This window comes from Schistocerca cancellata, chromosome 11 (assembly GCF_023864275.1).
Source record: "Schistocerca cancellata isolate TAMUIC-IGC-003103 chromosome 11, iqSchCanc2.1, whole genome shotgun sequence".
NCBI lineage: Eukaryota > Metazoa > Arthropoda > Insecta > Orthoptera > Acrididae > Schistocerca > Schistocerca cancellata.
The window spans coordinates 121,772,293-121,788,340 of NC_064636.1; the positions used below are offsets into that span (position 1 = coordinate 121,772,293).

General features: G+C 44.9%; 1 protein-coding gene across 2 annotated transcripts in view; it reads left to right on the forward strand.

The window, feature by feature from the left end:
• LOC126108705 (uncharacterized) overlaps positions 1-16,048 on the forward strand; it is a 144,985-nt gene that overhangs the window by 74,026 nt on the left and 54,911 nt on the right. The window contains exon 3 of one of the 2 annotated variants that reach the window (XM_049914022.1): positions 9,184-9,342. The exons of the other annotated variant lie outside the window; for it this stretch is intronic. Coding sequence (XP_049769979.1) covers positions 9,184-9,342 — 159 coding nt within the window. The remainder of the gene's footprint in view (positions 1-9,183; positions 9,343-16,048) is intronic. 2 annotated transcript variants of the gene reach the window in all.

The following is a 16,048-nucleotide window of genomic DNA, read 5'->3' on the forward strand; positions in this document are numbered from 1 at the left end:
CCGCATATATGTCTACCTCTGCCTTATCCTTGTATACACGTAATAAAAGAAAAATTTCTGTAAATGAGTCTGTATTTATCTGGATGAAAGGGAAGGTGTATGTGAGTCCGCCGCTGGCGCGCTGCCAAGATGATGTCGGCCGGCCTTATCGGCGCGGGGTCAAAGGTCAACTGGTCAGTGTGATGACGTAACATGCTGTTACATACTCTATGCCGACAGATTCTAGATGTACCCTTGTACGGTTTTCAGCTACGTTACAGATCACTTTATTTATGAAAATACAAAGTACAGTCACGAACAAAATTTACATATTCACATACTCCTTTACCTTTAATCCAAATGAATACAGATTCATTAACAGATATTTTTCTTTTGTTACGAGTATACAATGACAATGCAGAAGTAGACATATAAGCTGATTTCCCGAAGTCTTTATTTGCAAGTTCAGCCATATGGTAGGTACGTTGACAGTCAGAGATAACACCATCCATATACATGATGCATCAATGGCCAACATAACTGGTTTACACAGCCTACCTGTAACTGTGATGTCTCTCCAACAATCAACTGCCAGAGTAGGCAGTCGGAGATAGCACCATCTGTATACACGATGCGTCAGTGCCCAACATAACTGGTTTCCACAGACTACCTGTAACTGTGATGTATCTCCAACCATCAACTGTTAGAGCTGACTACGAATGGTTATAGAGGCAGCATGATAGTTACAGGTAGTCTGTGTAAAGCAGTTATGTTGGCCACTGATGCATCGTATATACGGTTGGTGTTAATCCTTTCAACATCAGGTGAGGCCTGAAGATGATGCCCTAAAGGGCCGAAACTGGTAGAGATACAATAAATGTCGTCATAAGGATGGTTGTAGATGTTCCATTTTTTTTTACAACAGTGAATGGCTGTAGTCCTTCAGGTCTTGAATCACAGAGATTGACATACAAAAAGTAGTGTCAATGTCTTTATTTACTTTGATTAATAATACAGACAGTTTAGACGTGGAAATGACGTCGTAACTCTTAATCTGAGCGCTCACAGTCGTGTTTGAGGCGTTATGTCTATCTTAACCGGTAGGTTGCACCCCTAGTATGAATATTTTGATAAGTAGTACAGACATTTCAGACATAGGAATGACAATATGTTTAGTGCATTTTTCCTTCAAGCAAGTGGGAAACAAATATAGAAAATTAATCATCTTGCAAATAAGAAGATGGGCAACTCTGGGATACATACTAATTGCCTGTTTTGTTTTTCATGTGCGAAAAAAATCTTGGAGGAGAAGCAGTCTAATTTGATGGCTGGTAAAATACTAGGTCGCGATTAGGAGATCAGTATGTGTGTGCGTGCATGTGTGTGTGTGTGTGTGTGTGTGTGTGTGTGTGTGTGTGTGTGTGTGTGTGTATGGGCGGGTATGTGTCTGTGTGAGTGTGTGTGTGTGTGCGCACGACTGTGTATTCTGCTGATGAAGCTATGTGAATTTAATGTGAAAGCTGATGAAACTGTTCACGTGTTCTGGTAACGAAGCTGTGTTGCTTCTATGAATTCTGACAAGATAGCGGATCTGGGATACATACTAATTGGTTGTTTCATTTTAATGTCTGGTAAAAACTGAGTGTGATTTGTACTCCTACATATAGGGGTATTTTCCGCTTTCTGCTTTCTGCTTGGCCGGTATCCAAGAAAATCGTGTGAATTTAGCAGGAGTTGAAAAGTGTAATCCCAAGGTGTTATACTGGGCTAAGATTGGAAGATCTAGGTACACTATCCGGACACCTGGCTGAAAATAACGTACAAATTTGTGGCGCCCTACATCAGTAATGCTGGAATTCAATATGGTGTTGGCCCACCCTTAGCCTTGATGACAGCTTCCACTCTCCAAAGCATACGTTCAAACAGGTGCTGGAAGGTTTTTTGGGGAATGGCAGCCCATTCATCACGAAGTGCTGCACTGAGGAGAGGCATCGATGGCGGTCGGTGAGGCCTGGGCACGAAGTTGGCGTTCCGAAACATCCCAAAGGTGTTCTGTAGGATTCAGGTCAGGACGCTGTGCAGGCCAGTCCATTACAGCGATGTTACTGTCGTGTAACCATTCCGCCACAGGCCGTGCTTTATGAAGAGGTGCTCGATCGTGTTAAAAGATGAGATCGCCATCCCCGAATTGCTCTTCAACAGTGGGAAACAAGAAGGTGCTTAAAACATGAATGCAGGCCTGTGCTGTCATAGTGCCACGCAAAACAACAAGGGGTGCGAGCACCCACCATGATAAACACGACCACACAGTAACACCATCGCACCCCATTTTCGCCGTTGGAACTACACACGCTGGCAGATGATGTTCGGCGGGTATTCGCTGTACTCACACCCCGCCATCGGATCGCCACATTGTGTGCCGCGATTCATAACTACACACGACGTTTTTCCACTGTTCAATGGTGCAATGTTTATGGTCCTTACACCAAGCGAGGCGTCATTTGGCATTTACCGGCGTGATTTGTGGCTTATGAGCAGGCACTCGACCATGAAATCCGTTTTCTCACCTCTGGGTTAACTGTCATAATACTTGTAGTGGATACTGATGCAGTTTGCAGTTCCTGTGTGTTGACCTGGGTAGATGTCTGCCTATTACACATTACGACCCTCTTAAACTGTCGGCGGTCTCTGTCAGTGAACACATGAGTTCGGCATGTACGGTTTGGTGCTGTATGTGTCCCTTCACGTTTCCACTTCACTATCACACCGGAAACAGTGGACCTAGGGACGTTTAGGAGTGCGGAAATCTCCCATATAGTTGTATGACACAAGTGACACCCAATCACCTGACCACGTTCGAAGTCTGCGAGTTCCGCAGAGCGCCCTATTCCGCTCCCTCAGGACGTGTAATGACTACTCAGGTCGCTGGTGTGGAGTACGTGGCAGTAGTTGGTAGCACGATGCACCTAATATGAGAAACGTATGTTTTTGGGAGGGTCCGGATACATTTGATCACACAATGTGTGTATCTGTTGGCGTAGAAGCTCTCTGACAAGCCTGTTTTCAGGAAAGCGATTTGGCTCTGTTCATGGGGAGATGCATGATGTCGTCATCCGAGCCAAGCCTCCCCCACACTGCCGTCAGCTTAACTCGTCACAGTCTGAGGAATGGCAGCTGTACGTACCTGGTCCTGGAAGTGGGCTGCTCCCCTACACACAAGCAGAAGTAGAGTTCCACAGGAGGACTTGCCGAAAAGGAACTGACAAATTGGTGAAATATTTTTAAAATGTTGGACACATATACAATATACAGTTACAACATATTAGAAACGTAATCCATTCTGTTACACAGTCAAATCCTGCATAGGCAACAGTGTACCTAAACTATTAACATTCATCAACAGATGCCCTTACTAATCCTGGCAAGCAAATGGTAGAAGAATACAGGAAAAACTTTGACAATGTTGTACTTAACATCAGCGAACACTAAGGGATACAATATTACACTACTGGCCATTAAAATTGCTACACCAAAAAGAAAAACAGATGATAAACGGGTATTCATTGGACAAATATATTATACTAGAACTGACATGTGATTACATTTTCACGCAATTTGGGTGCATAGATCCTGAGAAATCAGTACCCAGAACAACCACCTCTGGCCGTAATATCGGCCATGATACTCCTGGTCATTGAGTCAAACAGAGCTTGGATGGCGTGTAGATGTACAGCTGCCCATGCAGCTTCAACACGATACCACAGTTCATCAAGAGTAGTGACTGGCGTATTGTGACGAGCCAGTTGCTCGGCCACCATTGACCAGACGTTTTAAATTGGTCAGAGATCTGGAGAATGTGCTACCAGGGCAGCAGTCGAACATTTTCTGTATCCAGAAAGGCCCGTACATGACCTGCAACGTGCAGTCGTGTATTATCCTGCTGAAATGTAGGGTATCGCTGGGATCGAACGAAGGGTAGAGCCACGGGTCGTAACACATCTGAAATGTAACGTTCACTGTTCAAAGTGCCGTCAATGCGAACAAGAGATGACCGAGACGTGTAACCAATGGCACCCCATACCATCACGCCGGGTGATATTCCAGTATGGCGATGACGAATACACGCTTCCAATGTGCGTTCACCACAATGTCGCCAAACACGGATGTGACCATCATGATGCTGTAAACAGAACCTGGATTCATCCGAAAAAATGACGTTTTGCCATTCGTGCTCCCAGGTTCGTCGTTGAGTACACCAGGCGCTCCTGTCTGTGATGCAGCCTCAAGGGTAACCGCAGCCACGGCCTCCGAGCTGATAGTCCATGCTGCTGCAAACGTCGTCGAACTGTTCGTGAAGTTGGTTGTTGTCTTGCAAATGTCCCCATCTGTTGACTGAGGAATCGAGACGTGGCTGCACGATCCGTTACAGCCGGCGGATAAGATGCGTGTCATCTCGACTGCTAGTGATACGAGGCCGTTGGGATCCAGCACGGCCTTCCGTATTATCCTCCTGAATCCACCGATTCCATATTCTGCTAACAGTCATTGGATCTCGACCAACACGAGCAGCAATGTCGCGATACGATAAATCGTAATCACGATAGGCTACAATCCGACCTTTATAAAAGTCGGAAACGTGATGGTAGGCATTTCTCCTCCTTACACGAGGCATCACAACAACGTTTCACCAGGCAACGCCGGTCAGCTGCTGTTTGTGTATGAGAAATCGGTTGGAAACTTTCCTCATGTCAGCACGTTGTAGGTGTCGCCACCGGCGCAACCTTGTGTAAATGCTTTGAAAAGCTAATGATTTGCCTATCACAGCATCTTCTTCCTGTCGGTTAAATTTTGCGTCTGTGGCACGTCATCTTCGTGGTGTAACAATTTTAATGGCCAGTAGTGTACTTAACAATGCAATCTCTAACGAGCGAAGTGTATGTATTTCCAAGACGATGTAAAAGTCCTGTAACAATAAAATCCGATGTATTTCGAAGAAAACAAAAAATAAGTTGTCAAGGAAAGGAGAAGACGTATTTAAAATTAAAAGAGACATATTAGACATGTTACATGAGCAACATAAATTACATCCATGTTCAGAAATAAAACAGAATACCTTAAACGACTGGAGATACAACGTTTCATATTCACAGCACATGTACATTAGTACGTTCTGCAGAAGTGGGCTGGTCGGTGTGGCTGAGCGGTTCTAGGCGCTACAGTCTGGAACCGCGCGACCGCTACGGTCGCAGGTTCGAATCCTGCCTCGGGTATGGAAGTGTGTGATGTCCTTAGGTTGGTTAGGTCTAAGTAGTTCTAAGTTCTAGGGGACTGATTATCTAAGATGTTAAGTCCCATAGTGCTCAGAGCCATTTGAACCATTTTTTTGCAGAAGTGGTAAGCATTTGAACAATGTCGGCCCGGGGGTTCGAGGTCAACATCGACCTCACGGCGAAGCACCACCTACCGGTAACATGCGCCTGTTGCTATCGTTGTCGCTGCAAACCGAAGATAATGGGTCAGTGTGACTCGAGCAGAGGTGCAGGATGGCTGAGAGGCTTATGCGCGTAGTGTACCGTCAAATGAGTGAGTTTGAAAGAGGGTGTATTACTGGCATGAGAGAATGTGATGCGTCCATCGGGGAAATTGCTGCTCTTGTGGGACCAAGTGTCTCGGCAGTGCAACGGGTGTGTGCAGAATGGTTCACGGAAGGCCGCAGAACACGACGAGATGGGCCAGGTCACGTAATCCGGCCAACTCCCTGATAAGATAGACGCGTCATCCAAATGGCATTCCAGGACAGATCTGTGTGCTCTTCGGCTGTGCCGCAACAGTGGAACAGTGTAACACACCGTACACTGTCAGGGGTGACAGTCCGTCGCCGTTTGTTTTGTTACGGCACGGGTTACACTTGCGCGTCGTCCACTTCTCCACCTGCCATTGACGAACGTGTATAAACATGCTAGACAGCAATGGTGTATGGAAAGACGTCACTGGGGACAGGAATAGCATCATATAGTGTTTTCCGCCGAATCCAGGTTCTGTTTGTTTGAAAACGATGCCCTCATTTTGGTTCACCATACACAGGGGGAGCGGCGTCACAGTGACTGCATTCGCACGAGGCATACAGCCCCAGTTCGAGGCCTTATGGTGTGGCGTGCCGTTGGGTACAACTACAAACCACATTTGGTGCATGTCCAGGGTATAACACCACAACTCTCTGTGTGGTCATACGTTTTCTACGTGTTTTACGATGTATTATTAGTTGTGCTGCATATTATTCTTGTAAATATGTTGTCAAGTTGCAAATGTTCTTTGTTATTTTAGAAACATAATACGCATGGAATGTTAACATTTTGTGAATAGACACGCTGGCCTAGTCAGGGAAAAGATACTGTCAAAGAGCGTAATAAATTTTAAATGCATTATCGCTGGGCGTGCGAGCGCGCCGAAAAGAAGCAGAAGTCGGGAGCTGCGAGGAGACGATCGGTGTCGCCGGCTGTGTGTATTCGCCGGTGTGGCTGTGCAAAAGCGCGGAGGCAAAAAGTCTGTTTCCCAAGTGCGGAGCAGTGAAAACTGAAATGGTTGTTTTGGCTGATGTTTAATATGGGCAAGCTATGTGTGTGGCATTTATTGGGCACAGCACAAATGCAGCAAGAGTAATTCACATAACATCAAGAGTACTGTGGGCCCTTGTTATTGGCTATGGTATGGCAAGAAGATCAACCTGTGCCCTATTTTACCGCTGAATGAAGCCGCTCGACAAACCAACGGCATCATAAAGTGAAGTAGACCTAGACTTTTTATAACTATAAGTGTAACAGGCTGACCAGCGTACTTGGAATTTTATTGCTTAAATAACACTGTTTTCGTGCATATTGTCACATAAATAATTTTCATACGTCGTTATCCAAGTATCACAGTACCCATCGTATCCCTTTGTACGAACCGAGATAGTCAGAAAATGAACTGAAAACGAAGTTAACATAATTTATTAGATTATCAAAGCTTCTGGACAATTATGTAATAATGAAATATTTGGCTGTAGTATGACTAATGTCAGAAACAGAATGATGCAGAAGCCATTATTAATTCATTTGCTGAAAATAGAGTAACTTTCATAATCAAAAATTTCTAGTAAAACTTTACTTAATGTGGACACTGAATTTCACTGTCAAAGCGTAGTTTCTAATTTATACCTTGTGGCACAATTCACAACAGTCCTTACCAATGAGTAAATTCACGCAATCTTCCTGCTTGCTACAATTACAACAGTCAGTATTACGGTGAGTGACGTAACAAAAGTTTCTATCCACAGCCAATAGACAATCGTACTGTAATTGATTCTTACCCAAGACTGCTCAAAGTTTAGTTTCTATTTAATTATTCGTGTTGTGGTGAGAGATTGATGAACGTTGCTTATTTTCATTAATGGCATACTTTGAAAACCTTTTTTCCAAATTTCCTACTAACTACTGTTTACTAAAAATTAGCTTACGTAACAGAAACATATAAAATTAACCGAACTTTGTGTATAATCGTCATTTCTAAAGTACTGAGCAGTGGCGATTTGGTTATAACTTCATCTACTTCTCTCGGTTTTATATTATTCTGTGGAGTAAACACCTTTTCGCCACAGATTAGGGTCATATAGAAAAGTCTGATTAGACGTAGAGACAGGAGTGAGTCAAGGGCACTGTGACCAGTGTGACCTACGTGAATTACATCCCGCGGCCTGTAGCCATACCCTTTGTGCACAACACCCCAGATGCTGCTTTCCAGCATGACAATGCACGACCGCACTCTGCTGCACGAACACAATGCCTTTTTGGTGGCAGTGCTGTGAACCAATGCCAACCACCACAGATGAACTTTGGAACCAGGTGAATACAGCATGATGCCTACACCACAGGACGCCATTCGCGGGTTAAGCGTGTCGATGCCATCACGCATGGAAGAAGGAATCAGGCCCCATCGTAGTCCCTGTGGCTACTAGGCAACAGGATGCATGCTGAACCGACGTGACTGAAGTGCTAATCATCTATGCAGGTCATATTAATTAATGTAGATGTCCTGTGAATGTGAATGTACTTTCTCTAGTCGTTCAAGGTGTTCTGTTTATTCTGATCATGAGAATGTTTTAATGGCAACTTAAATATTTTGTTTGGAGAACACTTTCTATCCCAAAGCAAACTTTTTCACACAGGGATTCTCAAAATTGATATATTTGTCAGTAATGCAGATCATGTTGGTATCGTTACTGCACACTATTACTCTATTTCGTATTACTACACTACAGTCTGCCCCCAGTATCTGAGTGGTCAGCGTGACAAAGTGTCAGTCATAAAGGCCTGGGTTCGATTCCCAGCTAGGTCGGAGATTTTCTCGCTCAGGGAGTGGATCTTGTGTTGTGCTAACCATCATCATTTCTTCCCCATCGACGCGCAAGTCGCCGAAGTGGCATCAAATCGAAAGAGTTGCACCCGGAGAACGGTCTACCTGACGGGAGGCCCTAGTCACACGAAATTTATTTTACTACAGTACAATATTGCTTAACTTTAGTTAGTCTATTTTATTTCACTTAAATAAAGTGTCTGTCTTAGCTTCGTTCTGTATACTAGTTGACTCATATCTGTTGGACCCAATGAATTCCGTTCGTGGGTCTTAATATAACACGAGGAAGCAGTCTGTTACCACTTCTCGTAGGTATTTACCACGGTGAAGCAACCCTATAAGTCATCTTCTAATGTAGTTGGATGTCGATAGATTTTTCTCTTCAGCAGCTAACAAATGTTCAAGTCAGCTGACGAAAGGCTTTGAATGATTGACCAGTATTCCTTTACAGAGTGAAATACGTTTTCCTTCCAACTTAGTTTGGATATCTGAGAATTATCTATTACATATCTCCTTTCTGATGAATGTCTGCAGACAACGGAAACTGCACAATAGTAGACACCTTTCCGTGTCTTGGTTTAAGAAAGTATAATCGAAATGGAAATCTCTTCTCTTCGCTTAGAGATTGATACAACAATTTCTTTAAACCTACTATTTGCTTTCTCCCTGTACGCAATCTGGCGTGCTTTTGAAAGAGCTGAAAACGTTTGCACTTGATCCCATTTAATTTCCTCTAAAATTGTCTGCAAGTGAGCTGCACTGAGAAAGTTTTCGTGAACAGTTCTCTGATGATTTTCTGTGGTGTCGTTGCAGATGGAGATCACCGTTTACAAGTGGGGCAGTACTGGTGGATGGCTTAAATTTTACGACCTGACCTTCACCAAGCCATTCGACTACTTGCTGACTAACTTCCCGGCCGTCTTTGAGTACATCTGGTACCCCATGGGCATCAACAAGAAGCCTGTGCCTGCGGCAAGTATCCAATCACTACTCTGGACGGAGCGTATCTTCAGAAGCGTGGATGACAAACTGCATGCAAAACATCCATTAAAGTGATACTTAGAAGGCTGCTATTCATACTGGAACATCTAGAACAGCTCCATATAGTTTTATTTAATGTCATGCTTTGTGAAACTCGTTTACGATGACTTTGAGGAACGGCAATAAGAAAAGGAATATGTTCGAAATTAATCAGTTTGACGCCTTTCTGGTGTTAAGCACCTCTCCTACAAATTATCAGATCCTAAAACTGAAACTGGAGGCAGACACTAATGTGTAAGCAAAACGTTGTCAGTTTGAACTAGAGATGAGATATGAACAGAGAAAAACACATTACTCGCACCAGCTGAAATTTACGGATACTTTCTTGCATGGAATGTAATAAAACTCCTTTCGTGAGAGTTTAGTTTAATTACTTTCATGTTCTGTGCACTGTAATTTCGACCTCTGACTACGATGTGGAGAGAGTCACTTTTGCAGCTGTAATGCATGTTCTCGCCGAGAAACAAGACAACTTGCTGACCATTTGTGCTGTTGTCTTAACTGTCTCAATACACTTTTTTGTATTGTATATCTCGCACCATCTCTCTAAAACAACATGAGTGCCCACGTACATAAACACACACACACACACACACACACACACACAAGGATTATTAACAAGTAGATACAATTTCAGACAGAGTTTGATGTTAATTTTATTTAGCATCGAATTCCTTTCTGTAGTATACTATGGATTAGTGGTGGGTAGGGTAAGTCAATTCTCCTTGTATAACTGAATTTATGAAGGGTGCTGTTGTTTCTGAACGTGATTTATTACGGAAAAAAACTTGATAAGGTAATAAATGTGCTCTGAGTCTTGTGTTGGTGTGCCGAAATCAACCGTAGAAAGACCCTCCTCCGAGATGGCCTCTTTTCCTGAGAATACGTATCACGTATGTCTGGAAAACGCCTTTCTATAATACCACTGGTCGTGTTTTTCTTGACAATTGTGCACGATCTTGTTCAGCAAGACTGAAGACTTCTTTTCTTTACCCATAAGAAGATTTTAAGGACATTTTTTTATTGGAATGTCAACAATTTGTTACCTGAAGACAGCACTGTAATGTCATGAAACCAGTCGCGATTAGTAAACCATTTTGACGCATCTGCTGCCGTTTTCATCGTTCGAAATGCATCATTACAGCTGTTGCTACCCCTCATACCAAGTGATTTGTAACTTGTTATACTACCTACAGAAAAGGGCCCTCATTAAATTGTCCACCTACAATGTATGAATATTTACCTACAAAAGATTTAATTTAACGTTACCTGACGTCATGTCAAGAAGACGCTAATACAGCCCCGGATCTACGATATTTTGGGACCAGAGCCAAGACGTCATAGTGGCGGCTTCCCGTCCCGCACCCTCCCCCTCGAGAGTTTGAGATAGACCGCCAGAAATTTTAAAAAAATCGAATTTTCAAAAATATGTTCATTTCGTAACGCACATCTTTCTGAAGAGTATGATATACAAAACATATATACTCGGTGAAATGTAAAATACCTTATTTGGTCTGAAGTGTGCCACAGTGCAGTGCCACAACTTCATCGCAATAAAGACAAGCGAGAAGCAAGACACTACACATTTCATCAATCCTTAGGTCCCAGCATTTTTCTCTCTTATCTCGCTACAGCTTTCTCGGCATGCTTTCCTTTCTGCGAAAGAATCTACACATATAAAAAAAATTGCATCACCTTCGGTTCGCAGAGTTCCGGAATCTGTACAGAAAATTGGAATAGAGATCAACAAAAACATCATTTCCGTCCTTTTTATTGCTCATGAAAACCATACATTGCATCACCATACAGCGAGACCTTAAGAGGTGGTGGTCCGGACTGCTGTACACACCGATACCTGTAATACCCAGCAGCCTGTCCACTTGCATTGATGCATGCCTGTATTCTTCGTGGCATACTATCCACAAGGATAGGCAATCTTGGTCCAGATTGTCCCACTCCTCAACGGTGATTCGGCGTAAATCCCTCAGAGTGGTTGGTGTGTGACGTCGTTCATAAACAGCACTTTTCAATCTATCCCAGGCATGTTCGATGGGGTTCATGTCGTTATCCTGAAGGAAGTCATTCACAAGATGTGCACGATGGGGGCGCGAATTGACGTTGATGAAGACGAATGCCTCGCCAACATGCTACGGATTTGGTTGCGCTATCGGTCGGAGAAAGGCATTCAAGTATTGTACAGCCGTTAGGGCGCATTCCATGACCATCAGCGGCGTACGTCGGTCCCACATAATGCCACGCCAAAACAGCAGGGGACCTCCACCTTGCTGCACTCGCTGGACAGCGTATCTAAGGCATTCAGCGTGACCAGGCTGCCTCCAAACACGTCTCTGGCGATTGTCTGGTCGAAGGCATATGCGACACTCATCGGTGAAGAGAACGTGACGCCAGTACTGAGCTGTCCATTTGGCATGTTGTTGGGCCCATCTGTGCCGCATTGCACGGTGTTGTGGTTGCAAAGATGGACCTCGCCATGGACGTCAGGAGTGAAGTTGCGCAGCATGCAGCCTGTTGCGCACAGTTTGAGTCGTAATACGACGTCCTGTGGCTGCAGGAAAAGCATTATTCAACATGGTGGCGTTGCTTTCCTCCGAGCCATAATCCGGAGGGAGAAGTCATCGACTGCAGTAGCAGCCCTTGGGCGGCCTGAGCGAGGCATGTCATCGACAGTTCGTCTGTACATCCTCCATGTCCGAACAGCATCGCTTTAGTTCACTCCGAGACGCCTGGACACTTGCCTTCCTGGTACAAAGTAACAATGTGGACGCTATCTAACCGCGGTACTGGCCGTCTAGGCATGGCTGAACTACAGACAACACGAGCCGTTTACCTCCTTCCTGGTGGAATGGCTGTAACTTATCGGCTATCGGACCCCTTCCTTCTAACAGGCGTTGCTCATACATGGTTGTTTACATCTTTGGGAGGGTTTAGTGACATCTGTGAACAGTCAGAGGGACTGTGTCTGTGATACAATAGCCACAGCCAACGCTTATCTTCAGGAATTCTGGGAACCGGGCTGATGCAAAACTTTTTTTGATATGTGTATTACGCCATCAAAGTTCGTGAAACATTTTGCTACATGAAAAATTTAAATGGTGTTGCCTAACACTGAAAAGCTGTTAATACGAGTAGTACCCGAGACTGGCGGGGTTTCTCGATTTGATTGCGTCTATTTTGTCACTGTCTGCTAGATAAAACGAAATACGCCTTTTTAATATTGCAGCAGTTGTAACACTCGCCAAATAGGCGCGACTGTTTTGGCACAAATGCTTATGTTTATCTACCTTATTTATATAAATAACACGACAGAATATAACTCACAAAGTACGAATATCAAATGCCTATTATGCTTACTACAAGCAAAAATTTTATGTTAGGAGTTTCACTTTTCGTTCATAAGCTCCAATTTCTCAAGCATGAGATGGAGAAGTAGTAGTAGTACGAAATTTTTGTGTTCTTCCATATAATTTGTGTGATGTTCTCGTTTCTTCTCCTTACTCGTTCTAACAAGCAATCTTATCATCCCTATTTCTGTAACTATTCCTGCCATTGTCAAACCCAGCCAGTATCACCTGTTTAGTTATCCCGCGTCCATTCTCCGGTTAGGCGTTTTTTACATGTTCGTAAAAAGCATTTTCCGCGCTATTCCGAGAATAGAATTACGCTACTGCTAACCGGAGACTGTGCAACTGGCCCTTAGTAGTGTAGCAATCTAACAAAAATTTCCTCTCAGAATTTCATTTTCTTGGATACATCGGGGAAATAATATGTAATTTTCATTACCTGATGTTGCTGTGAGTCGCTTATTTCCACTCTGGTTGTCTGAATCTATGGACTTCGCTAAATGTTACAATAAGGCTCATCATTTGCACACCTAATCAACCACATAAAAAACAGCGATTGGTATTCACCCGTTCTCGTTTGTTGGGATCGGCTCATACAGGCGCATCCTCTTTTGTCTGCGGGAAAGTTATTAACTTCTGGATGCGACGGGGTTTCCCTGGCAGAGACATCGCGTACTCTATGCACGCATTGAGTCAACTTATGATACGTTCAGAAATGAACTTAGAATGTTCGAAAAACAATAGGGATATGTTTCAGAATCATATGAATAATCGACACGTGGGCTGTCGCTTTGTAAAACAAGATTTTTTCTTCAATAATACGAATTTGGCGCCCCTTGAAATTGCCGTCCTGGACAAATAACCCAGGGGAAATGTTCGCAAACGATTGTCACTGACGTCCGTTCTGTGTGATGTGTGACGCCTTCTTGTTGGAATCAGACATCCCCAACACACATTTCTTTAAGTTCTGGAGGAGTAGCTGTCTGAATCATCTGGTCATAACATTCAAAAGAGACCGTAACTGCCCTACCATTCTCTTCGAAAAACCATGGGCCAATAATGTCAGTTTTTGATAATGCCCACCAGACAGTCACACGTTCCGTAGGCATGGGCTCCTCGTGAAGTTCTTGGGTTTTCGTGCCACTCCAGTATGGCATGTGTTGTTTATTCACGCATCCAGGGAAACGAAAATGTGCCTCGACGCTGGAGAAGACGAGGCTGTCACGAGGCAAGTTTTAGATCAAGGCTTCACAAGTGGTTTTCTGTGAAGCGAGAATGTGTGTCGTAAGAGTGTACACTAGTCTCAGTGTGTATGCTAGAGTTTTTAAGCCCTCGTGGAGATTTCGCCTCGCTGTGCGATCAGGAACAGCAGCAGCAGCTGCACGTTTCCGTGCTCGTAGCCTGGGGGAGTTGAAAATGGCCAGTTGTTGAAGATCCCGGTTTCTTTCCCTGTAACCACAAACACGTACACCCACACAACAATCGATTTTCGATCAGGAACGCAACCTGCAGGCGAGATATTAAACCATTCCCCGAACCCTCACTAGGCTGTGATGACAGAATGGCCATTGGAAAAGAGTGATATTGCAGTGCCTGTATAGTTCAGAAGTAGGACGCGATGTTCTCAGGGACGAGCACTCTTGCGTGACTAAGGAACGTTGCATCGTGCTTCTGAACGACACAGGCTTTTCCTTTTTTTCCTTTATTGTTATTTTGACACCTTATACAAAGGTAGGCCGGCAGCGGCAATACTACGTCGCTCTTCGGCCATAGGTAATACATTTATTACAAGTGGAGACATCAAAAAACGAAACAACACGGCGCATAGACACCAGTAGACACACAAATTTAAAAATACATGAAGTCGGTCACAAGTGCAGTACTCTGGCACTAACAGAGACGGCAGAAACGGCGCACGTGAATGAAGGAGCACAAATCACGAAACACTGAATCACTAACACGATGGTACACACAAAACACTGGCGACGATCTCCGGCGCGCGAATGTTCACTTGACGTGTACGAGTCCGGGGACCTGCCAAAAGGGGAAAAGGTGGGGGAGGAGGGAGAGGGGAGGGTGGAGATACCAGTGGCAGAGGAGATGGGAGGGGGGGGGAAACAAGGTAGGGGGTAGGGGAAGCCTGGGGAGGGGAGAGGGGCAGGAAGGGAGGAAGGAGAGAAGGGAGATAGGGTGCCCTCAGGAAAAAAACACAGGGTGTGGAAGGGTAGGATCAAAGTTGGTAGGAGGGTTACATGCAGGGGATGAGGGTATCACCAGGGAGGGGGAGTTGGTGGAAGCCACCTTGGGCGAAGGTATGGAGTGTGGAGAGATAGCAGGTGGGATGTGGGAGTACAGGCACAGCAGTGGACAGGGGTGGGGATGGATGGGAGAGACAAGCAGGTGAGGGGGATCAAGTTTACAGGAGGTGAAGAGGATCCGTATCGGTTAGAGGAAAAGGAGGAAGTGCGGGAATGGAATAAGGTCATACAAGATCCGCATGGGGGAGGGGAGTTGGATGCGATGGGCGAGGCAGAGCGCATGGCGTTCTAGGATTTGAAGGGATTTCTAAAAGGTTGGAGGGGCGTAGCAGAGGACAGGGCAGATGAAGGATTTCTAGGTGTGGAGGATGGTGCAGGGGGCCAGACCCCCATGTGCGGCCAGAAAGGAGTTCGAGGAGACGGAGGCGGTAGCGTGCCTCAGCTTGGATTGTCCAGAGATTGGGGTCCATGAGAGGTGATGACCAAGGGTGACGACAAGGTACTTGAGGGTGGGGGTGACGGTGATAGGACAGCCAGAAATGGTGATATAGAAGTCGAGGAGACAGAAGGAAGGGGTGGCTTTGCCTACAATGATCGCCTGCTTCTTGGAAGGATTGACCTTGAGCAACCACTGGTTGCACCAAATGGTGAACCGGTCAAGATGGGATTGGAGAAGGTGTTGGGAGCGGTGCAGGGTGGGGGCGAGGGCAAGGAAGGCGGTGTCATTGGCGTACTTGAGAAGGTGGACAAGGGGTGGAGGCAGTGGCATGTCTGCCGTATACAGATGGTAGAGAAGAGGGGAGAGGACGGAACCTTGGGGCACACCAGCGGAAGGGTGGAAGGTGCAGGAATCTGTGTTATGGATGCTGACATAGGAAGGACGTTGGGAAAGAAAGGACCCTATCAGACGGACATAGTTGACAGGAAGAGTGAATGTTTGGAACTTGAAGAGGAGACCAGAATGCCATACACGGTCGTAAGCACGCTCAAGGTCGAGGGAGAGGAAGATGGTGGACT